Genomic DNA, 25,686 nt, shown 5'->3' with positions numbered 1-25,686 from the left:
CGTGTTGAAGCAGCATCTCAAGTTGTTGTAGCCACTGATAAGGCCAGCGATTCCCAAGGTTGTTTCGTTCTACATATACTGTTTATACTACCAGTAACAAGTTCTGATGAAACGCAGATGAAGGCGGTAACAGTTAACCTGGTCTACTTAGAAAACTTTAATGCAACGACAGTTAGTCAGGCAATTATTAAGACCCTGAACAAGTTCAACGTTAACTTCAATAAAGTCAGTGCATTTCTTACAGAAAATGCCAGTTACATGACGAAGACATGTAACTGGCATTTTCTGTAAGAAATGCACTGACATGATAAATCTCCAAGGGATACTCCCCCACTGTGTTCATTTGTCGTGTAATGTTTTTAATTCAGTAAGCTAAGAGCTAAGTGAATAATTTTAATTTAGAGACTTCAGCAACAAAGTTGAACAAACGGTCATAAAATCTTAGTTAAAACACAGTTTTTGCTTATTGAAGTTATTTGACTAAAAATGTAGTATTTTGATGTCGTGTTTTTTCCATGTTTTTACCGTGTTTTTTGCGATTTTTATTAAAGTAGGCCGTGTTTTTCGCACTTTTTTACCGTGTTTTTCGGTAAAAAACACGGTAAAAAAGTACGAAAAACACGGCCCTATCTATGAGCCATACCCACAGAGAGTAAAATATAGAAAAAATTATTGAAACATTTGCACCTTTCAAAAAAAGATAGTTCGGTTTTGTATTCTAAATTGTTAAATTTTTATTATTAGTTACGATTTCTTTTTTGTAAAAAAAAAAGGCAATTTTAAGATATTGTTTTATTTTCCTTTTTTTTTACACAGCACAGAATAAATAGCTATCACTGTAGTTAAAGTATACTATGCTCTTTCGCAGTAAATATTATTAATATATAGCAATATATTAAGCAATAACACTACTGCTTTTGATGAAAAAAATATTTTCTTTCTTTAAAATGTAAATACTAAAAAAAGGTTTTAATGTGGTTGATGTAAACATCAAGTTTGATGCGTATTGCTTGTCTACATCCGGTCTCAAACAAGCAAATTTAGAATTGTTAATGATAAACGGGGTTTTCTGCTCTTATTTTCTGTTTTGCATTGCTCTCTTTTGTCCATTATGTTTTGCAACAAAAGTATCTCTTTTCAACAAAGCTGCAAAACTACATGCACAACATATAAGACAGTATTTACAACAATATTATCTCTCTTTTTCTGCCGAAAAATCTATTCTCGTTATTTCAGGTCTAAATTTTGAGAGTTGATCTGGTAAATTTAGACTAAATTGCAAGTTATTAAATAGCATTTAATCTTTTATGAGCAGTATTTTGATTTTTCTTTTTTAAAACATCTACTGTGACGAAATTTTAATAACATCTCATATGTTCGGTCACTTTAGAAAAGTCACAAGTTTAACATTAAAATTTATTATTAGTTTTTATATGTAAATTTTGTGGTAAAATCACAATACAATTACACAACGATACATTAGTACATAAAGTTTACAACAGAATAAGATTCTTTTAAAATTCAGTAAAGGTTCATTAAGTTTTCATGGAAATTCACACTTTGCAAATTTTTATGAACTTTGAAACTTTCTCTAATAAAGAAAAAATATAATTATATTTATTAACCACTATTTAAATTTAACGAAATTCAACTATTCCATGGATGTATTGGAGCAATTCCATTTATGTGTTGGGGCAATTAAGGTAACATGTTTGTATAATAAATCCTGGTGAAGAAAATGAAGAATTGTATAGAAATTGAGGGGAATAATTTCTAACTGCTGGGTCATTGCAGGTCTTTCCAAAAGAAATGGTGACAAATTCTTTAAATATGATAAAAAGTAACTAGTAGATAGGACTAGGTGTAAAAAAATGATTCGTACAAAATAATTATTCTATTATTATCACAAAAAATGTATTTTCATATAGATCATATTTTTGCGTTTTTTAAAAGCTTTGTTCCTGTACTTTTATTTGGAAAAACCATTTATACCCATATTTGTTATATTTATGCAAAAACTTAACAATTGTATAAGAAGTTTTCTCTTCTGTTAAACACGTTTACCAAACTTTCCGCGTTTTATTTAGACATGATGGTAACGCACAAAATGACCTAAAATACCTTCATAAATACTGCCTTAAATAGTTTTTGTGGCCTTAGAATTGCAGCGCAAGGTGCTTAAACAAATTTATTTTACAAAACTTTTTTTAATAATTTTTTTCTGCATAAATAATGATTACCTGAAAAAATTAAAACTAGTTTTTGATGTAAAAACTTATATTTCATGTAATTTATATATTGAAAAATTATTTAAAAAGATATGTTTAAAAAGTAATTATTACATATTAAAATTAGTTTTCTTCCAAAGAAAAAAGTTGGAGATTGAATCTTATAATTTAAGGTCATATTTTGTAAACATTTCCGATTAAATATTTATAATTGGCTATAAAGAGAAACTATGTGACGTCATCAACGCACCTTTCGTATGGAGATTTTCTACAGCCTTCCATAATTTCTTTAACACAATCCAATACATCAAAATGTAACTTGTTTAAAGTAAGGGTATTAGCATGGTGGGTTCTCACAAGTTCTTTCATATTAGCAAAGCAGATTTGACCATACTATCAGTGATTTGCTGCGTCAACCTAATCCGGAATGTCAAAATTGGTTGCTGATTGTTTGTTTTGAAAAAAAGTGCATGTCCAGAATATGTATTTAATCATTGTGGCACATCTACAATTAAAAAAGTTTTTTTTTTCCGTCAGAAAATTGTGGTATACATTTGGAAAAAGAGAAAAATATTATTACAAAAAGCAACCCACCGTTCTATTTTATCAGACGAAGCCCGATTATTAGATTCAATTCCGAAAACGTCAATCTGACATGTAGATCTTCGGCACTTGTAACTCTTCTTAAAAATGTGTCTGAAAAATCAAAAAATGAGTGTCAGTTGGAATTATTATTGATTATCTTATATCAGAGCCAGATTTATTTTTCAACCCAACAGGTTGAAATTTTAAAATTTTATCAACTATAGGAGGCTAAAACTTCAGTCCGCAGGTAAACACATTTACGTTTAACAATAATTCAAAAAGGTAGCACTTGAGAATTAGCGATATGGGACAAATTTACTTGAGGATTACCTTCACAAGAGCCTTTTAAAATATCTAATGATCTTGGGGTGATTTACATTGTTATTACTCCGTCTCTTTTTGTTTCCTCTCTTTTTGCTTTATTATAATGATTGTCTCCGCCGATGTTTTCATAACCCGATGCTACACCATCTGATCTACACCAAACCCAGCTCCAATTCATAACTCCTCACTATAAAGTGTCGTTTACAAACTCTCTTTTTCTTATGACATAATTTTTGATATAAAACATGGGCTCATAAATTAAATTTATGAGCGCATAATTTCTACTCAGTTTCAACATAATTTAGAAATTTATAACTTTCAATAATCTTCTAAAAATAGATTTCCAGATCTTTATAAATCTCCAGTTTATTGATTTAGCTTGCCGCCTAATGAACATATTGAGACGTTGAATAGATAGGTTGATGATTTACAGGGTTAAAATTCATCCTTTTGTTTTATTGTAAAACCATCTTTTTCAGCTTCGAATCATCTGATTATAAGTATAATATCTATATATCATCTACATATCTAATATATCATTTAATTTTTGTAGGGGAAAACCTCAATGAATGGGACAGTTTTTGCAAAATGCTTTTTAAACGTAGATAATATTGTTTAATATATATATTTAATTATGTTTGATAACCGCCGGCTCTTTCTCAATGATATAGTAAAACAAAAAAATTGGATTTGTATTTGGCTATTGGAATAAAGAGAGTTTTATTGGAGCATGGCATTTGTCCCATTCATTAAGTATGTCTCATTGAATGGGACAAACATAAAAGAATACACGTATTTAATTCAATCATTTTTCAAATTAGTTTATTAATTGTAAATGTAGTTAAATATATAGATACATACATAAAGACCACACAAAAAATATTTTTAACTTTAAACATTTTAACTCTAATTAAATTTCAATCACAGCAGAACTTTCTCATTTTAGAATATTATATTTAGTTATTTTTATTCAAGTAAAATATTGCAGTATAAAAGTGTGTAAATAATACCCATTACCCATGGGGATAAAAGTAAGGGACTGCAGCATCCCTCTGCTGAGCTATAAATAATACTTTGTTAAATTCATTCAATAGGTAGTATTTTGTGCCATTCAATATGCGCATCACTTTGTCAAAAAATGATTAGTCACACCAAAATCACCATTAATTAAGCTTGAATGTTTTACTCACTGTAGTACTAGAGACTGTTATCTATTTAAGCGTGGAATTTTATTTTCCGTTATTTCAAAAATCTGCAAAATCAGAAAAAAAAAACTTGTTTAAAAATTACTTTTTACATTCGAAAACACAATAACATCCATTGTCATTACGGTCATAGAGCAATAGGATGGATGAGTAGGTCAGTTGAGTTCTTGTTTTTATCACTCTTTGTTACAGGAATTTGAATATCTTTACATCGATGCTTCTATAAGAATCTGAGTTTGTCCCATTCAATAATCGTCCCATTTATTAAGGTTCTCCCCTATAAGTCTGAGATTACTTACATATAGTTTAAACATTTGTATTAAGACAACTCACCTCTGTAAATACTATTGACTTCTAAATACCAGATTATTATTCTAACAGGTGAAGACATTGAGCAGTTTAAAATATCCAAAAGTTAAATAAGAAGTTTAAAATAAATTTTTCAGATATAATTTTTCTTTGTTAACTTATTATGAAAAAAGGTAAAGTAAAACCTAATAGAATGATTGAGTTTAACTGACAACTTTTTTTTTTACCATCAATTTTTCAGAACCATTTGATATATGTTCTGTACCCAAGCACTGTAGCCAGGCAAATATCATTTTTACTAACGAAACAATTTTCTAGTTTTATTGAAGTAAGTTTTATAACTGAAATCTTTTTAATTGTCTAATTTTGCCTTAATCCACTTTTGGTCCTTGAGTAACATCTTCAAACTTTTCAATCAATAGCTTTAATGTTAATTTGTTGGTATGCAAAAGACAAATCCACTTAAACTGTCTACCTCCTTTCTCTTTCATCAAATGGCTTAAACTTCCATAATCACTGGTTATGATTTTAACAAGCCTTTTTCATTTCAGCAGTGTTTATATTTTCACTCTTGATGAAGAATGTTTTTTTTAATTTATTTGAATTCATACCTTAGTTTTACTTCTGTTAGATGTTCTCCATCTGTTTGATATTCATCCTGTTAGAAGATTTCGTTTTATTAGATATAAAACTAAATCTAATTAAAGGAGATGATTTCTTAAAGCCCTTATCCTATAGTTTCCTATTGGTTTGCAAACGGTATCTTTTATACATTAACCTTATATCCTGAAGTACTGCACTTACCAGTGAAGCAGCACTATAATCTAATACTCTATGTCTGTCACCTTCTCATGCAACAATTTAAAATGGCAATCTTAATCTGAGAGCTAAGTGAATCCTTTGCTATGCTCATGGTTGGCACATATATATCCATATGATATGGACCATATCAGAACTGTCTGAATCCAAGCCATGGTCCATTACAAATGTAATTCACAAATGCAACAGGTGTTTCGCAGCCACTTGATGCAGCGCAATAAGATATTGGTATATCGATCATGAAGGGCATGAAATAAACACGGAAAATGTGCGTGAAGCTTTAAGTTAGCAAAAGTGGTTTTGAAAAGCACTAATTTCACAAAAGCTGTTCAAAGATTAGCTATGCCAATTGCAATAGACGCTCCAACTATTTGTTTAAAGCAGAACCTTTCAAATTTTGCTTTATCAGTTTTTTCTCACATAATCTTTGTTAAACCATGCATTAATCAGCTTTTTCTCAAATAATCTTTGTTAAACCATGCATTAATCAGCTTTTTCTCACATAATCTTTGTTAAACCATTAATTCGATTATTTTAGAGCAGTTCAAAAAAGCCGACGATCAATTTGGTAGGAAAGGTGATCTTGTATACCTTTCCTACCAAGTTGATCTATCATTTGGTAGGAAAGGTATACAAGATAACTAACTTTTTAAAAAAGAGCCTTATCTAAAACAATAAAAACTATAATTTTATCCAAATTTCAAAACAAAAGTGTTACAAATTTATTAATCTTTGATTTGAAAGCCAAAATTCAAAACAAAAATGTTACAAATTCATTCATCTTCGATTTGAAATCATAAGAACATTATAAATCAATAACAAAAGCAGATTTTAAGATAAGTGTGAAAAGCATACGATAAGAATAGAAATTTGTGTTTGAAAAATTTGATCAAAACTAGTAATTTATTTCTAATGCTTTTGTACCTTTTTAGTAATCTAACAAAATATCTTTCGTCATTGCGGATATGATCTTATGTAAAAGTGAAACGGGTTGACTGCACCAACGTCCGATCTCTCTTCTTTCTAATTTAAGCAAAATTTTTGAAAAAGTTATGCATAATAAATTATACGACTTCCTAAACCAAAATCAATGCTTATATAAGCACCAGTTTGGTTTTCGTAAAAATTTCAGTTTTAAAACTTACTTTGCCTGTGGGGTTTTCATTGATTTACAAAAAGCTTTTAACACCGTAGACCATGACATTTTCCTATCAAAGCTTAACTATTATTGTGTACGCGGCATAACCTTGCAATGGTTTAAATCATATCTTTCCAATCGTCAACAGTTTGTTTCTTTAAATGGCACCTTCTCAGACATTAAAAGCGTTTGCATTGGTATTCCTCAGGGATCCATTTTAGGTCCTTTTCTTTGTACTAATTACATCAATGATCTTAATCTTTCTATCAAACATTCAAATCCATATCATTTTGCTGATGATACAAATCTTCAACTAACGACAAACTCCCTCAAAAAACTAAATAAATATATTAACGAGGATATGGCCAGTCTTGTTCAATGACTCCGAGCAAATAAAATCTTATTGAATACTAAAAAAGCAGAAATAGTAATATTTAAGACGCAGCATACTAACTTATCTAAAAAAACTGACAAGAATCTTCCAAAATACTTGAACTTTAGGTTAAGTGACCAAAAGCTGTCTTTGTCTAGTAACATAACTTATCTTGGTGTTGTGATAGATGAGAAACTCATTTAAAACGCATATAAATAACCTTACTCTCTAATTAAGCCGTTCCAACGGCATGTTAGCAAAAATTCGACACTACGTTAACTTTGAAATATTATTACCTATATATCACGCAATTTTTGGTTCACATTTACAATACGCAAGTCAAGTTTGGGGACAATCTAAAACCGTCTGTCTTTCTAAAATTGTTTCGCTTCAAAATAGAGCAATACGAATAATTCATTTCTGCCTAAGAGACTTCTCAACTGACATCCTATATTTTACATCCAAAGTTCTTCTTTTCTATGATTTAATCCAGTTTCTAAATTGTTTATTTGTCTGGGATCAGCAATACGGTCTCCTTCCTTCCATATTTCGTAACTTCTTTAAAAGTAGGAAAACGTGTGGGTATAACCTAAGATCAGTCACTTTTAACAACTTAACCATCCCATAAAAACAGACAACTAAACAAGGAATAAATTTCATTACATATCAGTATATCCTTTCTTGGAACACCCTTCCGCACACCCTAAAAACAGATTTTATCCTTATATCATAAATCTGTTTTCAAAGTCACTCCAACATTTTTACCTAAAAAGTTACGCTTAACTTTATTCTTTACCTCTATAACTTTTTCTTTATGTTTATGTACATTTAAAATTTTCTTATTTGTGTATATGTGTATATATTTATGTATAGGTGAATAAATTATAATAACTATTTGACCTATATTTTAACTTTTTTAAAAGTCTGTTTCATAAGTGTTACTTATAAATTTTTGTAAAGTTCTACTTTTACTCTGTGACTAGTTTATTTCTTATGTTTTTCTCTTGTCTTTTCTTTATATTATTTAGGTCATTGCGTTTTATTAGTGAGTTACTGTTTGCAATGACCTGTGTTTTTTTAAACATCCTTAATACGAAATATATTGACATTGATATTGATTGATTGAAATATGTTTTCGAAACCGAAAGTAGAAAACAACCAAAACATACATTAAAGTTAACACAAACCTTTGACTTCAAAATAAATTCGCGTTTATACAATGAGCAGCACGGTAAGAAATTTTTTTTTACTCTTTAACAAGTGTATTTAAGCTCTTTCACTGAGTATTTACAATTTTTTAATTAAATTTTAAGCGGGGGGGGGGAGGGAGAAACTGCATTAGCACCAAATTTTGATATGCATGTGTAATGCCCTCTTAGAACTATAAATGCAGAATGAAAGTAAAAATTTTTTTTCTCAGTGAATATATTTTGTAAAAGAGCCAAAAACGCTAATCAAGTAATATTCATTTTTACTATTATTTAGAAAGTTTTAATGATTGTTGTTAACATCAATCTGGCTCAATCTTTCTCTTTTTTTTTTTTTTTCTTTCTTGCTTTTTTTCCAATTCAATTGATGCATCTGAAGCAGTTATGATTAACGATTGCAATTCCGGGATTCTGGGATCCCGAAATCCCGGGATCCAGGCCTTTTTTATGATCCCGAAATCCCGGGATTGTCTAAGATCAATCCCGGGATTCCCTATAAGATTGAACAAAGCAAAGCCTAATGAAAAAATATATAAAAATAACAACAAATTTGCGTATCAATAAAATAATTTTTATTTAGCATAAATTTGTAAAAAGTATTGTATTTTTGGTTGTACAATAAAATACGATATCGAAAAGGATTGATTCAGAGAAAAACAGAAGTGATAATCTTCGCACTGTGTCATGTTGGTTAACATATACACAATTTAAAAATTGAATACGATTCAAATAATAGATTTGTAAGCAATGAAAAATATTATTATAATGTGCTTGCTTGCGATACCCAAACTTTGTATCATTACATATTACGGTTTATATTTATTTTATAATAATTCGTTATATAATACAAATTTACGTTGTTTCTAAAAAGATATTTACGTAAACATTTTAAAAATATTCGCGTTAAATTAGTTAAGTTTTTTAATACCTTAGTTACTATTGTTAATAATTTTTAATAGCTTATTTACTATTGTCAGTTTTTTCAAACTGAAAAAAAGCGCGTTTCTAATAAGGTAGAATCTTAAATTAAAAATTCAATCAGCATGTCGTACGTGGGTTTTACAATTAAAAGTAACTCAGCTGTTTGGAATGGACATTTTTGATGAATGGACGTCACTTCGAAATCGTCGTTACGTAAATGTTAACGTTCATAGACAAAACTCTCAGTTCTGGAGTTTAGGTTTTGTGCGAATAATAGATTCAATACCAGCAGAAAAGTGCATTGAACTATTAAAAAAAAGACTTAAAGACCACAGTCTTGATCTATACAGCGATATTGTGGCTATAATGAACGACGGAACTAGTGTTGTGAAAAAAGTTGGCAGGTTGCTGCTTGCTAACCAACAACTATGTTTTGCTCACGGCATACAACTTGCTGTAATTGATGTTCTTTATAAAAAGAGAGAATTCGATGCAAATCATCCAGATTTTAACAATGAATTTTTTGACAGTGATTCATCCGAGAATGAGGACATTGAGGAAGATTTGTTGGACTACAATCATGAAAATGTTAGACCTAAAATTGAACTAAATGAAGTTCATTATGGGCCAGTCATTAAAAAAGTACGCAAACTACTACTAAAATTTAGACGATCAACCACCAAGAAAGACATCTTACAAAAATATATTAAGGCTGAATTTGGAAAACAACTGTCTTTAATAATGGACTGCAAGACACGGTGGAGCAGCCTTCTGTTAATGCTTAAACGAGTTTACAAAGTAAAAAATTGTATACAAAAATCATGAATTGATTTTTACTCAGTGCAAGATAATTCTATAGCTCTGTCACATGATGAAGTGACAATATTATCAGAGATTTTTACAACTTTAGTTCCCATTAAAGCAACGGTTGAAGCAATATGTCGTCAAGATTCTAACCTATTTACAGCCGACATTGCTATTAATTTCATGCTTAAAAAATTAAAAGATCCTGACTACAATACAAGCAATGAAATGCGTAGAGCTTTAATGACTAGCATGCATGAACGCCGAATCGATATGAGTGGACTTCTGCAATACCTGCATAACGGTCGAAGCCCCGTTGAAGTCGATGAAGAAATAATTACGGTGCCTTCTTCATTTCAATGTCAAAAACTTTTGGAAGAATTGTTGGAAAGATTAAATGCTTCCAATCCTGCTCTAGTAAGAGCATCAGTTGAGCCTGACATCCTGGATTTTATTGAGGAACCTGAAATGGCTCCTGAGTCTGAAAGTAATACTTTAAGTATTGAAAAGGAACTTGGTCGTGTTATTAAAAAAGGACAATCACCAATACAACCAATTAGACATGAAACATTGTCATCAAAAATGGGGGTACACGTGGCGATTAGTCAGAAAGAGTTCTTTTCTAATGACCGTGAAACCGACAAGTGTCGAGGCTGAGCGGGCATTTTCTTCCGCTGGACTGTTCAATACAAAAATTCGTAACAATTTGGGCGATGAAACTTTGGACGCGTTATGCTTCCTGAAATCTCATTTCGAAGCACAAAAAACATAACATATCTCCTTATTTCTAGCATAATTTTTTAACATTAACATGTGAAATTTAATTAAAATGTTAACTTAACTTCATTTAATAAATATATTTTTAGTTAAATGTACTGTTCTTATTACTTAAAACTATATAGATGGTGTATTTGCTTTTCAATCCCGGAATTAATCCCGGGATCCCGGGATTTATGTTTTTCAATCCCGAAATCCCGGGATTGAAAAAAACCTCCGGGATTGCAATCCCTAGTTATGATGCAATCTTTAAAAACTTGAGTATGGCAAAAATATTTATTAAAATTTATGCCTGGAAAGTTTCTGTTTTTTAAAAAATCTCTAACTTAATTGTAGAAGATATTTTGCAACCTACATTAGCTCAATATGATCGTGACCAAGATTGAATGCAGTAAATATTCTCTGATAAGCTTATTCAAATACATATTGTTGTTCATTTGTTAAAACTTAGCTTTTTCATTACAGAATGATTTAACTTTAATATTAATAAAAGCATGTGTAAAAAGTTTTATTACATAGTTACAATATTTTTTAAATTTTCACTTTGATTTTTCTTGTATAGAGAAGAGGAGCTGGCTTTTGAAAAGCAAGATTTTTAGAATCTAGTAAAATTTCTTTCATGCAGAGTATTTTGATCTTTTCTAAGATCAATGTTATTTGAAATGGGACAATTTTCTAGTTTTATTGGAATGAATTTTTTAACTGGAATGTTTTTAATTGTCTAATTGACAATATAAATCTAATCTGAATCCACATTTGGTCATAACTTTTAACAACCTTCTACAAATATTTTAATTAATGGAACAACTTTCTAGTTTTATTGAAATAAGTTTTATAACTGAAATCTTTTTAGTTGTCTAATTTTGCCTCAATACACTTTTGGTCCTTGAGTAACATCTTCAAACTTTTAAATCAATAGCTTTAATGTTAATTCATTTTGTATGAAAAAGACAAACCCACTAAAAAGGTCTACCAGCTTCTCTTCCATTAAATGACTTACATCTCCATAACCATTTGTTACAGCCAATCTTTTTTCATTACAGCAGTGGTTATGTTTTTGTTATACTTCATGATTTCACTAATGCAATATTCTTTAAATGACTTCTTGATGGTGTTACATATTCTAGGTAAGTAGAATTCATTTCATGGACCAAAGATGCATCCTCTTCAGTGATGCATAGGTAGTGATGCATGTTGGTATAGAATTTTATTCCAACTTATTTGGATTCATACATTTACTTTCCTTTTATTTAATGTAAATATAAAACTAATTTGGGAGCATGAGTTTTTAAGGTCCTTTTGTCTATTGTTTCCTATTGGTTTGCAAACGGTATCTTTTATGTATTAACCTTATATTCTGAAGTACTATACTTCCCAGATTACAATCTAATGGTCTATGTTTGTAACATTTTCATGCAGTATTTTAAAATGTCAATCTTGTCTGAGAGCTAAGTGAATCCTTTGGTTTGTTCATGATTGGTACATATACATCCATATCAGGATTGTCTGAATTCAAGTGTTTGTCCAATTCATTATTTAAAGGCCATTTCTGATTAAATGATTTCTTAGATTTTTTTCCCAAAGCACCAACTTTTGATATTCTAAAGGTATATTCTAAATAATATTAAATGATATTTTTTCAGCAGATGACCAGTTGTGAAAAGTTTCTAAATACCATGGGCCTGTATTATATTAGTTGCCAGAGGTTGATGTTGAAGCAATGATCTGAACCACTGCTACAAGTTTAGATGACTAGGGTATTCTTTGTAAACCATCTGATGTAGTTTTGTGGTTTTACTTTTTCTGTTTTTCAGCCTAAACTAGATTTTGTAAATAAAATAAAATTTTTTAATAAATAATCTTGAGGTAGCTCAAAGGCTAAAAAAGTTCTGCTGAAAATAAAATAAGTATGACTTCCTTTTAAAGCTGAAACAAATATTCAAGTAGTGAAATATTTTAAATACTTTTCAAATACTATCTGTTGTTTTCTCGCAGCGAACACAACGTTTCAGCTCTACATTTTCTCTTCTCCTTAAAATTCTCTTTACAAAAAGTTTTCCTTCAATTTATACTATACAAAGAATCTCAAATATGCTCATAAAATAAACCGCTTAAACTATATTTACAACATATCAACGAAACTACGTCACTCAAATCAGCCGTAAATAGTTTCTTCACGCAATTCAATTACACTATCCTATCTTTATAACCCTTTGGTTGCACTTGCTATTTCCATGGCAACTACTGGAAATTTTATTGGAAGTTATAATTTTCCGAGTAAAGAAATTAACAGCAACTTTATCTTTCAATAAAAGAGTAAATCTCTGGACCAATAGTAGCTCTCTTGCAGCAAACACACTGTTGTAATTAACATTCTTAGTTTTGCATTCAATTTATACTTTACAAAGATATCACAAGCATAAAAAAACTGCTCAAACTATGTTTACAAGATTTCAAGGAAACAAAGTCAATATTCCCCTATGTAATTGCTTCCACACAATTTAATTACACCAATGCTTCTATGTAAAATATGAATGAAATTAATCAAATGCCACCAAAATATTTTATCATTATATGATTTTGTAGACTTACAATTGAAAGATAAGTTGCAACTATAACAAAAATTAGTTTGTGAAGTTGCAATTGTTGTATAAAAATTTAATGATTATATCATTTTGGAAAGTCTTTTTTTACAACATCATACTAATAACACAAGGAACAACAACAGCTTAATCAAACTTGTTAAGTTAACGTTTACACAGAAATTGTTTTATTTTCAGAAGTGAAATTATATGAATGTGACAAGTATTAGTGTTGATAAATGTTTTAAAAACTTTTTAAGAACTGAATTATTATGTTTTCATAGCTTTTCAACTCTTAATTGTCCTAAAAGCTGTCAATCTTGTTATGCATTTTAGGAATTTTCAGTAACTATACTCATTTTTCATTTTTAATTATATATGCTTGCTTCAATTACTTCCACACAGACAATTATTTGTCTTAATTTCAATCAATTCATGGTTTTCACAAGTAATTCTAATTGTTTTTATTCCTAATCTTAAACTTTCTCAAGATAAAATTAATGGTATATTTTTCATGAAAGGGTATGCTGTTCAAATGATCTTTTCAAAATTCACACGATAAAACTGAAATTTGTTAAACTTTTTTAGGGGATTTTTTCTTGATATATTTTTATAAGATGTTATTTTATAAGATATTATCTTATAAAACATAGGGTTGAAGCCTTAAATAATGAACGATTTCTATGGGGTACATAAAAGTGTGAAGAAATTCTTATTTCAAATATATGGACTAAATGGTTTTAAAATAGCTAATAGAGTTTTTCTAAAAGTCATGCACAATAACAAAATGAAAAAAAAAAGAAACTGTTTAGTACAGTCACTGTTGTAAATAGAACTGTAAAGGGGTGTCACAACCTTTAACTGAAAATTTTAATGTCTTTTATTTTCCTTATTATAACCTTAAAAGGATTTATGCTTGATTTTTCTGCACTTAAACTTTATTGCTTACTAAGTAATGATAATGAAGGCTTCATTCTGAAATGATGTTATAAGTAACTGTATTTGTCACATTTTTATAACGGTATTTGTAATTTTTTTTTTTATCATACTTAATAATTATATTTGCATGGTTTAAATAAAGTTTTCAAATTTTATTTCTTTACAATAAAGCAATTTTTTTTTATCTTTTTCAAACGTTTATGATACTTAAGTTTTTTTTATTTTTTTACTAAGAAATGTAAGGTTATATTTCATAAAAGTAACTTAGTTGTGGGTGATTCCATGTGAAAACATCCAGGGCATGCAACCCTAAGTCTCAAATTTTGCTGATTTTTAAACCACTTAAAGATTTTAGTAAATTATGAACATCCTGAAAATTTTATCATGCAATTTCAATCGGTTCCTAAGATATAGCTAATTAAAGTTTGCCTCCAACCAACAAAAATCTGCCATTTTTAAAAATAGTTTTGGTCCTAGTTTCTGTTATATGTGTGTGGAAAGCTAAAAAATTTGTACCTTTACATATTTTGGGCCCACAAATCCAATGAAACAACTTAAAATATTTAATAAGGAACATAACACCTAAAATTTAAATGTTTACCACAATTTTACTGGGGCGAGTCCAACCACAAAAATGCCGATGTAGCTCGATTTTTTTTTTTTTTATTATTTTTAGAATTTGTCCTGAATAGTTAAGTTATAGTTATTACAAAGAATTGGAGAGTGGTCTTTTCTAAAACAGAAATAAAAACATGATCAAATCTACTTAAATTTAGTGCTTGAAAACAGGTATTTTGATAAATTAAACGAGAAAAAAAGGTGTAATTGTTGTTTCTCACATTAACTAACTTCACATTCATATATTGCTAAATGCTAAACTCGCTATTTGAAGGAGCTAAAAAATAATTTAGGTTACAATGAATGTATTATACAGCCAGGTTTTGCAGTGAACTATCAATTTGTTATACAGGATGAAATACAAAGTTATCATTGGAATAAACAATAATGTACACTACATCCTGTTGTTATATATTTAAAGGAAATTTCTAAAACAAATATTCAGCATAAGTCGTTCTGTTTTTTAAGTGATGACAATGATTATGATACATGCTTTGTGTATGATATTCAAAAGAAAGTTGTAGAGTATATTAAAGAACATTTAGTTGGTATCAATAAAATTTATTATTTTTCTGATGGATGTTCTGCTCATTATAAAAACTATAAAAACTTTATAAATCTATGCCACCATAAGGAAGATTTCAAGATTACAGCTGAATGGGTGTTTTTTGCAACCAGCCATGGAAAATCCACTTGTGATGGCATAGGTGGTACCGTTAAAAGATTAACAGCAAAAGCAAGTTTGAAAACCAAATATTGACAGTTGATGATATGCTTGAGTTTTGCATCACCAATATAAACACAATCATATTTTATAAAATTACCAAAGAAGCAGTTAATTCAAGGCAACAGCAACTAAAGGAGCAATTTAAAACAGGAAAAACTGTTCCAGGTACCAGAAGTTATCATCATTACATACCCATTTTAAAATTTGAAATTAGTTTTAAAAGAAAAAGCGAACATAAATGTGTTGACAGATTTATATTGTCAAAAGCCAGTAATGTCTGATGTTGCAATTGTACTAAATCTAAATGATTTTGTTGCATGCAAGTACAATTCTTTTTGGTGGATAGTAATGGTTACAGAGATAGATATTACTACAAATGATATTCAAATTAAGTTTATGCACCCTCACAGTCCTTCTCAAAACTTCATTTGGCCACAGATGGATGATATCTGTTGGTACCATTGTCAAGTTTAATTGCAGTAATCAAAGTCCCAACAACAAAATCAGGGCAAACTTATAACATTAATGTGAATGATTATAACGCTATAACTAATAAATTTTAATTTTTTTGAGTTTCTAATTTTTAAATTTTATATATTACTTTTGTTTCTTGAACTTCTTTCCAAGTGCTCTATTTGTTTTGGAGCCTTTTTTTTAGTTTATTTGTATTAGTTTGATAAATATGAAACCAATGTTTTGTCAGTAATAAATTTAAGTATATTTGAAGGTGTTTTTATTTCTGTTTTAAGTTTGCAATCTGATTTTTTCTTATAACTTCAACTAAACTATTTAATACAACCTCTGAAAAAAACACTTAAACTTGCGATATACATCTGCATTTATAAAATCTCCCCCTTTGAAACAATAAATTTTAGGATTAAATTCTATAAAATTACAGAAACAGCTAGTCAACAACAACTAAAAGTACAGTTTGATGTTGCCAAAACAGTTTCAGTTACAAAACTGTCAAATTGCACCCCTTTTTTCTCGTTTAATTTATCAAAATACCTGTTTTCAAGCACTAAATTTAAGTAGATTTGATCATGTTTTTATTTCTGTTTTAGAAAAGACCACTCTCCAATTCTTTGTAATAACTATAACTTAACTATTCAGGACAAATTCTAAAAATAATAAAAAAAAAAAAAATCGAGCTACATCGGCATTTTTGTGGTTGGACTCGCCCCAGTAAAATTGTGGTAAACATTTAAATTTTAGGTGTTATGTTCCTTACTAAATATTTTAAGTTGTTTCATTGGATTCGTGGGCCCAAAATATGTAAAGGTACAAATTTTTTAGCTTTCCAACACACATATAACAGAAACTAGGACCAAAACCATTTTTAAAAATGGCAGATTTTTGTTGGTTGGAGGCAAACTTTAATTAGCTATATCTTAGGAACCGATTGAAATTGCATGATAAAATTTTCAGGATGTTCATAATTTACTAAAATCTTTAAGTGGTTTAAAAATCAGCAAAATCTGAGACTTAGGGTTGCATTTTCAAAAAAATTGGATGTTTTCACATGGAATCACCCTTGTACCAATTTATTTTGATGAGTAGATTGTATCTTTGCTTATCATTTTTTAATTTGATTTTGTACTGTGTTAAATTAGATAAATAGATTTTGCTAATTATTATTGGTATTATTTTATATTAATTAGTACCAGTATTTGTAAATGTTCTTCTCATTATAATTACACTAAAGTTTAGTAGGGTAAACCAGGTCCTAGGAAAGGAGCTTTAAGAGTAGTCAGGTCACTTGAAAAGTGGTCAGGTTAGTATGAGACGAAATGTGTCAAAAAGACATAAAATGAGCAAAATGGGGCCAGACCAAGCATGCCTGACTGGCTCCCACGACCTTCTATTACACAACATATTACATAATATTAACAATGAGACTGACTATTTGGTGAATGCAGTTTTAAAGACCTTATTATGCACAACACATAAGTATTAAGAACTTAAACATTGAAAATTAATATTTTTGTTTTGCATATTAAGCAATTAGCTCTGAAACCTTATTTACGTTATTTTGTTCTGTTTTGTATTATTGTAAATACTTTCCGTGATTGTTTTTAATTCTTTTGATTTCGTTCAGCTGTATTTATTACACATTTAGATATTTAAATTAAGTATCTGGGAACTAACTTGGTATTCGTTGATTGCAGTTCTTGGAGGGGTAGGAAATGGTATTGTAATGATAGTTATACTGTTGTCCAAAAATATCAATCGCAAATCATCGTTTAATGTTGCCATATTTTCATTAGCACTCGCCGATTTCTTAGTTTCTGTTTTTGGTTTACCCACTTACATTATGTCAACAAGTTTCTTTCAAAGACATTCTACTGGAAGAAATGGTGATTGGATGTGCAAATTATTGACTGGTTATACCATACAGTTTTGGTTTCTAGATGTTTCAGTTTTTTTACTTGCTTACATTGCACTAGAGAGAAGAAAAGCAATTATATATCCATACTCTTCGCTGCTGGAACCGAAGTCATTTAAACGCAATCTGGCGATAATGATTTTAATATATTTCCTAGGTTTTTTGGTTCAGATTTTAAGCGCAATTTTTAAAAAATATAAACCAGAACCAGATCCTTTGAAGTTTGGAAATTTTTGTAAATACGAACTTAAAAATTCAACTTTCCTTCATATCATTGACTTTCTTTTGGTCTCGCTTATACCATTTACTATTGTTGTTTGGTGTTTCTACCAAATATCTAGGACACTTAAAGAAATAGATGATTTCATTAACTCAAACCTGCAGATAGATTCTGATAGAAACCATGAAACTGACGTCATAAAGGATCGCAAAGTAAACACAATAAAAACAATAAAAGTAATTGCTGTTGCACTTTGCGTTTGTTTTTTGCCGAACCGTTTGCTTTATTTGATCTCTCCTTTGAGTGCCAAATGGCCTACTCTCAATTGGAATCAATGGTTGTCACAGATATTCGTTTTGATGCGTTTTTCAAACTCTTTTGTAAACCCCATGGTGTATTGCTTTCAAAGCAAGGAATTCAGGAGACATTTTTTAACAGTTTTTTGCAAACGTAAATTAATTGCATCAAATGGCTATAGAAGATTGCCTGGGATGACGTTTTAAGAATTTAAAGTATGGTTTCTATTTATAATTTTATTATTAAAACATATTTTTTGTACATTTTTATGCTTTTTACTACGAATTTCATTGATAAACTTGTCTGGACTGATTTTTTAAATCTTGTGCTTAATTCGCTGCCTTGTTAAGAGGAAATAAATCAAATAAGTACTCAAATTAGTTTTGAATGAATTTTAAGTCCAAAAATTGTGGGCCCACACTTGCATAACTACTTTATCTTTGCTGTCATATAAGAATTATAGGAGAAAATTACTGAGTGTTAGTATCATTGTGTGGTCTGTCATCATTAGACAAGAAGGTTTTCTGTTCTTAGTTTCTGTTTTGCGTTGTTCTCTTTTGTCTGTTACGTTTTGCAACAAATATACAGCTCTTTTCGACAAAACTACCAATACTTATATGAGAGTTATTTACAGCAATATTAATTCTCTTGGCTGCCGAGATATTTCTTTTCGCAGTTGCACATCAGGTTTCGGTTTTGAGAGAAGATCTGATTAGTTTAGACTAAATAGCATTTAACCTTTTATGAGTTGGCAGTTGGGATAACAGATTTTTCTTTTTTCTGATTACATACCCACTTGAATAACCGAGCTAACAAGTCTGATGTCTTGATTGTCAACTGAACAGTAAATTGCATACCCACTTGAATAACCCAGCTAACAAGTCTGATGTCTTGATTGTCAACTGAACAGTAAATTTAAGGAGGTACTATTTAAAACTTCTTTAGAAAAAATATATCAAATTCATAACTAATATTTCCAAAAAAAATATTCGCAAATTAAATTTTTACATTTTATTATGTATAAAAGCATATATCTAAATATAAAAAAAATATATTGATTTTTCTTTCTATTAAAATATCGCCTAATTTCCGTCACAAGATTTTAACAGCCATATCTCAGGAATAATTTTTTTTTTTCAGAAACATAAAATTTTTAGTCAATTTCTATTTTTAATCTATAATATAAAAGAAAATAAATTTAAAAAATCGGATACGATAATTTATTTTAAATTAAAATATTTATTTTGACGAAATTTCAATACCATCTCAAATGTTCGGTTTACTTTATATAAAAAATTAAATCGTCAAAATTTTTTATAACTTGTTTTTAAATGTAAATTTTATGGTAAAAATCACGATACAAAGTGGATTATTACCGCTACAAAAAATGGCTTAAAGGAAAAGCGTTTTTGCTTCATGCTTATTTGTATTTCTTGCGCACATCGTCTAACCAGGTATATGTTAAACTTTTTTAAAGTTTCACTGCTCATATAGGCTACGAGTTCAAAAGTGGTAAGAAAGAAATATTTGAGTGACTTTAAATATTTGTTTTTAACCTGTATTATTGTACATTAACTGCATTAATGTATAAGTTAATATTAAAAGAATATATATTCATGAGAAAGATAGTTGAGAGTATTTATTAAGTAAAATAAGTAAGTAAAGAAAAATCAGCGGTAAGTATTATTGTTTTGTATGCATTTCGATTAAGGCAATATTATTATTATTACTATATGCGTTAATAATTGTTATTTAAAAGTCTCACGCTCCTACCGAGCTCTTATCGCGCTCCTACCGCGCTGCTACCGCGCTCTTATCATCATCTCTTATCATATCTGCGCTACTTCAAGTCTTACCTCACCGTCCTAATACTCTCATCATCTTATCACAAGTTAAGAAAACCCCACACCGTGAAGCGTCTGAGTATCGTTATTGGTATAACGGAGTCAAACGAGACATCTAAATAATACTGATAACGCTATCGGTATGGAAATATGATTAGATGATGGAAGCAGTTTTGTGACATGTAATGATTTTTGTAACTTTGATAATTATCGAGAATTTAACAAGCATTTTACTTGTTAAATTCTCGATAATTATCAAAGTTACAAAAATCATTACATGTTACAAAAATTATTACATATTACAAAAATCACTACTGTTTGATGTCTATACAGTAAATCTTTTTTGTAAACAATTTTTTTTTTTTTTTTTTTTTTAACATTTTACCACAAACCCAAAACAAATCTTTTGAAAAAAGTATTACTTTAAAGTTTTAGGTAAATTTGTCATCGAAAATGTTTTTTTTGAGAAAATATTGTTTTTTAGTATAACCTCCGTTTCAGTATAGTTGTCACATTAGGATACTTTTGGTCCGAATATTTGCTATTTAGGTAAATTTTTTTTTAAATTTTGGTCCGAATATTTGCTACTTGAATAACTTTTTTAAAAACTTGCTAAATTTGTACCTTTCTAATTAGTTTTTTAAAGTTCAAATTTATGAAAAAAAATTTGTAGTACTCACAACACAATACTAGTAGTATTTCAGTGTGAATCTGCCCTTAATTAATATTTAATATAAAATAATTAATATTATAATATAAAATTAATAAAGGATTTATTTTTGACTCGCAATTTTTTATTCACCTATTGATCACCTATCTTTAAGTTCCCGAGCTTGTTAGAAAACCTGGAGTAACTTTTTTCAACAAGCTATTACTTTTGAAAATTGGTCTAACACAAGCGAAGCTATAGCTTAAAAATTTTAATGAAATGGGACAAGTATTATGGAATACATTTTATGCATCAGATGTGCCAACCACTGTGGAATGGAGGTAGTACTTTTTACACCTTTTTCAATTTGATAAAATAAAATTGTAATTTACTTGTAAAAATGTTAAGTTAAAAGTAAGACAGTTTAAATTACAGAAAAATCGAATTAGAATATTTATTCAATTTAATTAGAAAAATTGAATTTTTTTCCCTACCTTCGTTACTGCTACCTTTTGTGTAAATTCTGGGAAAATGCTGGTGTTTGGTTAACTTCCAAAGTGACTAATCACATTTATTTAGGCTTCTGAAAGAAAGTTATTTATTTTTGTTGAACAACCCTATTTATTAAAGAAAAATTTGGATTTTTACAGTCTCATCATGCCAAGGTCTAAAAGTCCGATTTGGAAGTACTTCACCTATAAAATACTCGGCGAAGCAGGAGAGAAGGATAAAAATAGGAAAACAATCTCCAAAGCAGCTGCAAGATGCAATAAATGCAGCACTGTAATCAAAGTTATAGATTACAACACCAGTGGTATGCAAGCACATCTTCTGAGACTCAATCTCAGATTGTTGGAAGAATTGACTAAAAATAAGGCTGCTAAGAAGAAAGACTCTGGATGAACCCTATGACGAGAGGGAAAAAGTACAGTTTAAATGAAGGAATATTTTGAAAAAAAAATGTTTGAAAAATTTGTATAATTTGGGTTAGTAAAGAGATAATTTATAGGATTTTACAAATTTTAGAAAGAATGTACTTTAAATGATAGAAAATATTTTGGAAAAGTGTTTTTTCTACCAATTACCCGCACAATTTTTTTTGTAAATGTTACACATTCACAATAAATGCTGATAGTTGTCGATATTTACCGATACTTTACAATGTTTTTTACTAATTTTATAATACTTTTTCAGACCTTTGACGGGGATGAGTAATATGAAGTTGACAGAGGTCAAAGGAGTTCTGTTGTTGTTGGCAGAACCATTAAGAAGAGAAAGCTGGCATCTCCATCAAAGGCGAACACTGTCAAGTACGTGTCAGTTAAACTTATTAGAGTTCCCGGATTTTCACTGGAAGTGAAATCCGGGAACTCTAATAAGTTAACTGACTCTATTCATCTGGATTAGACTTGACTATTTTCTTGACAAAGTTTTAATTTCTGGAAACTTTAAGTTCAAACTTGAGAGTAAATTAAAGTTTTCAGTACTTGGCTTTTTATGATATTTTTAAGAAAAATAAAATTCCTTTCTTTTATTTTTACAGTTTGACTTTAATTATTGTTTATTACTAAAAAAAGTTTGGCCAAGAATTATGCTTTAAAGTAAATTAAAAGAGGTTATGCGTTGTCATTTAATATTATAATTTACTTGGCAATCTAATAATAGGTAATTTTCACATAACTTAAGTAAGATATCATCAAAATTCGGAACTTATAGTAATTTTAGAAACTTTACGTTAAAATATCGTCATTTATTGTCATTTATCGTAACACACAGCAGATGGCGTTAGTACCGTTATTTCGATATTTGCAGCGTTATGTAAATTTAGGGTAAAGTAGGGTAATTTCGGCAGGGAGATAATTTCGGCACCCCTTCAAAAGACACCTAAAAATATTTATTTATTGGAATGTTAAAATCATAATTGGGTATTGTAGCAAGATAAACAATTATCCTAAAAATACTGCTTTAAACTTTTACTTTTACATTACAGGTACGTTAAATTATGATTATTAGCTTTTTCTTAACATTTTTACCAATTTGAAAATGTAGGATAAATGATTTTTTCTCGGAAATTTTTACCAAAAGTTGTTATTTATTTTATTCAAAAATATAAACTGAATAAAATGTGAGCAACAATAAGATGAAACTCAAAGTATGTTACAAGATATAAAAGTTTCCCCAAGGACTGCTCTAAGGAGATAATTTCGGCATATAAATAGTTTTTAATTTCGGCAGTGCCGAATTTGCCGACCTGTGTTTTCTCTGAAACCAAAATGGGAAATAAGCGTCTGAAATATTATGTATAGAAGAAGTTGATTTTAGTAATTCAGAAATTCAGATAGCAATAAGATAATAACGAGTTCGTTAGTGTCTCTGTGAAACTTAGTAAAATAATAGTTCCCCACAATATAAATTAAATATATGTTAATAATTTATTATATACAATAATATGTTAATATTTTATTATATACAATAATATGTGTGTGTGTGTGTGTGTGTGTGTGTGTGTGTGTGTGTGTGTGTGTGTGTGTGTGTGTGTGTGTGTATGTGTGTGTGTGTATGTGTGTGTGTGTTAGCATCATATAATGGGTTCAAAACATGTAAAATATTGAAAAATGTGGAATATATCCATTTGATAGAAATGTGTTTACTGAAGAAGACTTTGCTGCAGCTAAGGCTACTAATCACTTGTATGTTTTATCAAAAATTTCAAAATCAAATATTACCTCTGAAATGCACCCTACTCTCGACAATGCTTTAGACTCTGTTAAAGATTTAGATCATATTGATTTTGTTACAGAATGTGTAATTGCTTCTCAAAAAGGTAAATTATTTTAAAAGATGTATTATTTTTACCATGTTCCACCATTTATTTAAAATACAAATTAATTTTTTTTAAATCAAGCAAAATAATAATTTATCTGTTGTCTTATTAACCTAAAAAAAAGTTTCTTAAAAAAATAGTTCAAATTTTTTATAATTTACATGTTGCCTAATTTTATTCACCTTTTTTGATTAAATATTTATATTTAGAATCTGCTTCACCAAACAAATCATTTACACTTCAGAAGTCATTAGAACTAGCCACCTCTGATGAAACCTCACAACCTCATGGTGTTAGTTTTGTATTTTTAATGTCAAGTCCACTAGTTGGACTTGACATTAAAAATACAAAACAAACAGGTATAAAATGGAGGGTAAATCATGCTGGAAGAATTACTGGATCACCATGTGAATCTCAGCTAGAGGAATCTTTAACTTTGAAAAAGAAGAACAGGCAGCTACGCAAAAAGTGCATTAAATAAAATATATCTACACATCAAAAGACGTGTTTGAATAACCTTGATGCTAAAGGTGTGATTAATAAACAACTTTGTGCAATGTGTCAGTACAGTTATGGGGATCCTGTCAATCCATATTTAAAGGATAATTGGGATAAATGCCATAAATGCTGTAGATGGTGGCATGAAACATGTGCTGCTATATGTGGTGTTTATGCTAAAAAAATATTTACTTGTGATGACTGTATGAAACACTGATTCTTTAAAAAAAAGTTACATTGATAAACTGTTTTTTAACTTTCTTCAATAAATCTCTTTTTATAAAGTTTTCTTTGAATTTTGTATTTTATCTTTTTATGTTTAACTATTGAAGTTATGTAAAATATTATTTTATGAACTACTTATAAGCTTAAACATGAGTTCTTATTTAAACAGAATTTAGAAATAATCATCGAAATCATAGAAATTAGTAATCATTTTATTTACAATTTTACTTTGGAAGCACATTTTTCTAATAAGGCTTCTGTTTTGGGTGATGTATTCATACTTTACTAAAATAGGTGGTTCAAAAAATATGAATCTTTGCAATTGCAACGCCCTTAATTAAATGCCAATTAGGTGTAACGAATTCCATTTAAGAGACAATTACTTTATACAATGCAGATTTATAGCTGTTTATAATATTTTAATTATATCAATGCGTTTTCAACGAACATCTTAATTTTCTTAAGTATGCCGAATTTACCGTATCATTGTGCCGAAATTACCATACTAGGTCGCTAATTTCGTCATTTTTGAGTATTTTGTAAAACAAATTTTACATAAAACTTTGTAAGTTTGAAACAATTTTTTAACTATTATTTAATAGATATATCTGCAGGACATCGATATGCATGATTTTTTAACGTTATTAAAGCAACCATTGTCTATAAACAACAAAATAGCTTAATACGCCGAAATTACCCTACTTTACCCTATGTAGAAAATTTACTACATTACGCATTTAATAACTCAATTGCGTTATATTACAACAAAGATCTAGTATCCAAAAAAACACACATTTTTTAGCCAAATTCCGTCTAGCCCTACCTTTTTTTCTTTGGATTCGTGAGCATCAGTATTGCTCATGGCATCAATTCCAATGTGAGAACGTTGCTTTCTTAAAGGGGCTGTCATTGAGAAGACCTCTAACAGTAGGGAGTTTAGACAACTTTTATAGCCAATGTAAATCTTTTTTATTTAAAATGCATTGGATTTCTTAATGTATTTTATTTTCAAAATGGTTTCAACCACTTCTGTAGCTTATTTAATTCCAAAGATATTCTTGTTTTAATATTTTCATTTCATACACATTTTCTGAAATATTTCCTTAAAGTATCTCGTTAAACTTTTGGCACCGAAAAAAAAACTTTTTTATCTTTTTTCTTTCTTGCGTAAAAAGTTGCGTTAACA

At 29.1% G+C, this 25,686-nt stretch overlaps 2 protein-coding genes and 1 pseudogene across 2 annotated transcripts; all 3 read left to right on the top strand.

The window, feature by feature from the left end:
* LOC149880836 (uncharacterized) overlaps window positions 1–25,686 on the top strand; it is a 331,517-nt pseudogene that overhangs the window by 133,505 nt on the left and 172,326 nt on the right.
* On the top strand, window positions 8,120–19,568 carry LOC149880852 (bombesin receptor subtype-3-like). Its single transcript, XM_090069513.1, has 2 exons — window positions 8,120–8,212; window positions 17,677–19,568. The coding sequence occupies exons 1-2, from the start codon at window positions 8,201–8,203 to the stop codon at window positions 18,664–18,666; spliced, it is 1,002 nt and encodes a 333-aa protein (XP_089925639.1). The 5' UTR covers window positions 8,120–8,200; the 3' UTR covers window positions 18,667–19,568.
* On the top strand, window positions 22,815–24,793 carry LOC149880851 (uncharacterized). The gene is made up of 2 exons (XM_090069127.1): window positions 22,815–23,777; window positions 23,987–24,793. The coding sequence occupies exons 1-2, from the start codon at window positions 23,687–23,689 to the stop codon at window positions 24,256–24,258; spliced, it is 363 nt and encodes a 120-aa protein (XP_089925253.1). The 5' UTR covers window positions 22,815–23,686; the 3' UTR covers window positions 24,259–24,793.

The sequence above is a fragment of the Hydra viridissima genome, unplaced genomic scaffold (assembly GCF_058129835.1).
Source record: "Hydra viridissima isolate aposymbiotic clone 2 unplaced genomic scaffold, HvirCarnegie_v1 scaffold_12, whole genome shotgun sequence".
NCBI lineage: Eukaryota > Metazoa > Cnidaria > Hydrozoa > Anthoathecata > Hydridae > Hydra > Hydra viridissima.
The sequence above is the reverse complement of the archived record's forward strand: the minus strand, read 5'-3'. Positions and strand labels throughout refer to the sequence as shown.

What these genes read in the sequence shown, in the direction of transcription:
- LOC149880851 (XM_090069127.1), top strand. Translation starts at nt 23,687, where the DNA reads ATGCACCCTACTCTCGACAATGCTTTAGACTCTGTTAAAGATTTAGAT. An exon ending in TGTAATTGCTTCTCAAAAAG is followed by an intron (nt 23,778 to 23,986) that starts GTAAATTATTTT and finishes ATTTATATTTAG; the next exon opens with AATCTGCTTCACCAAACAAA.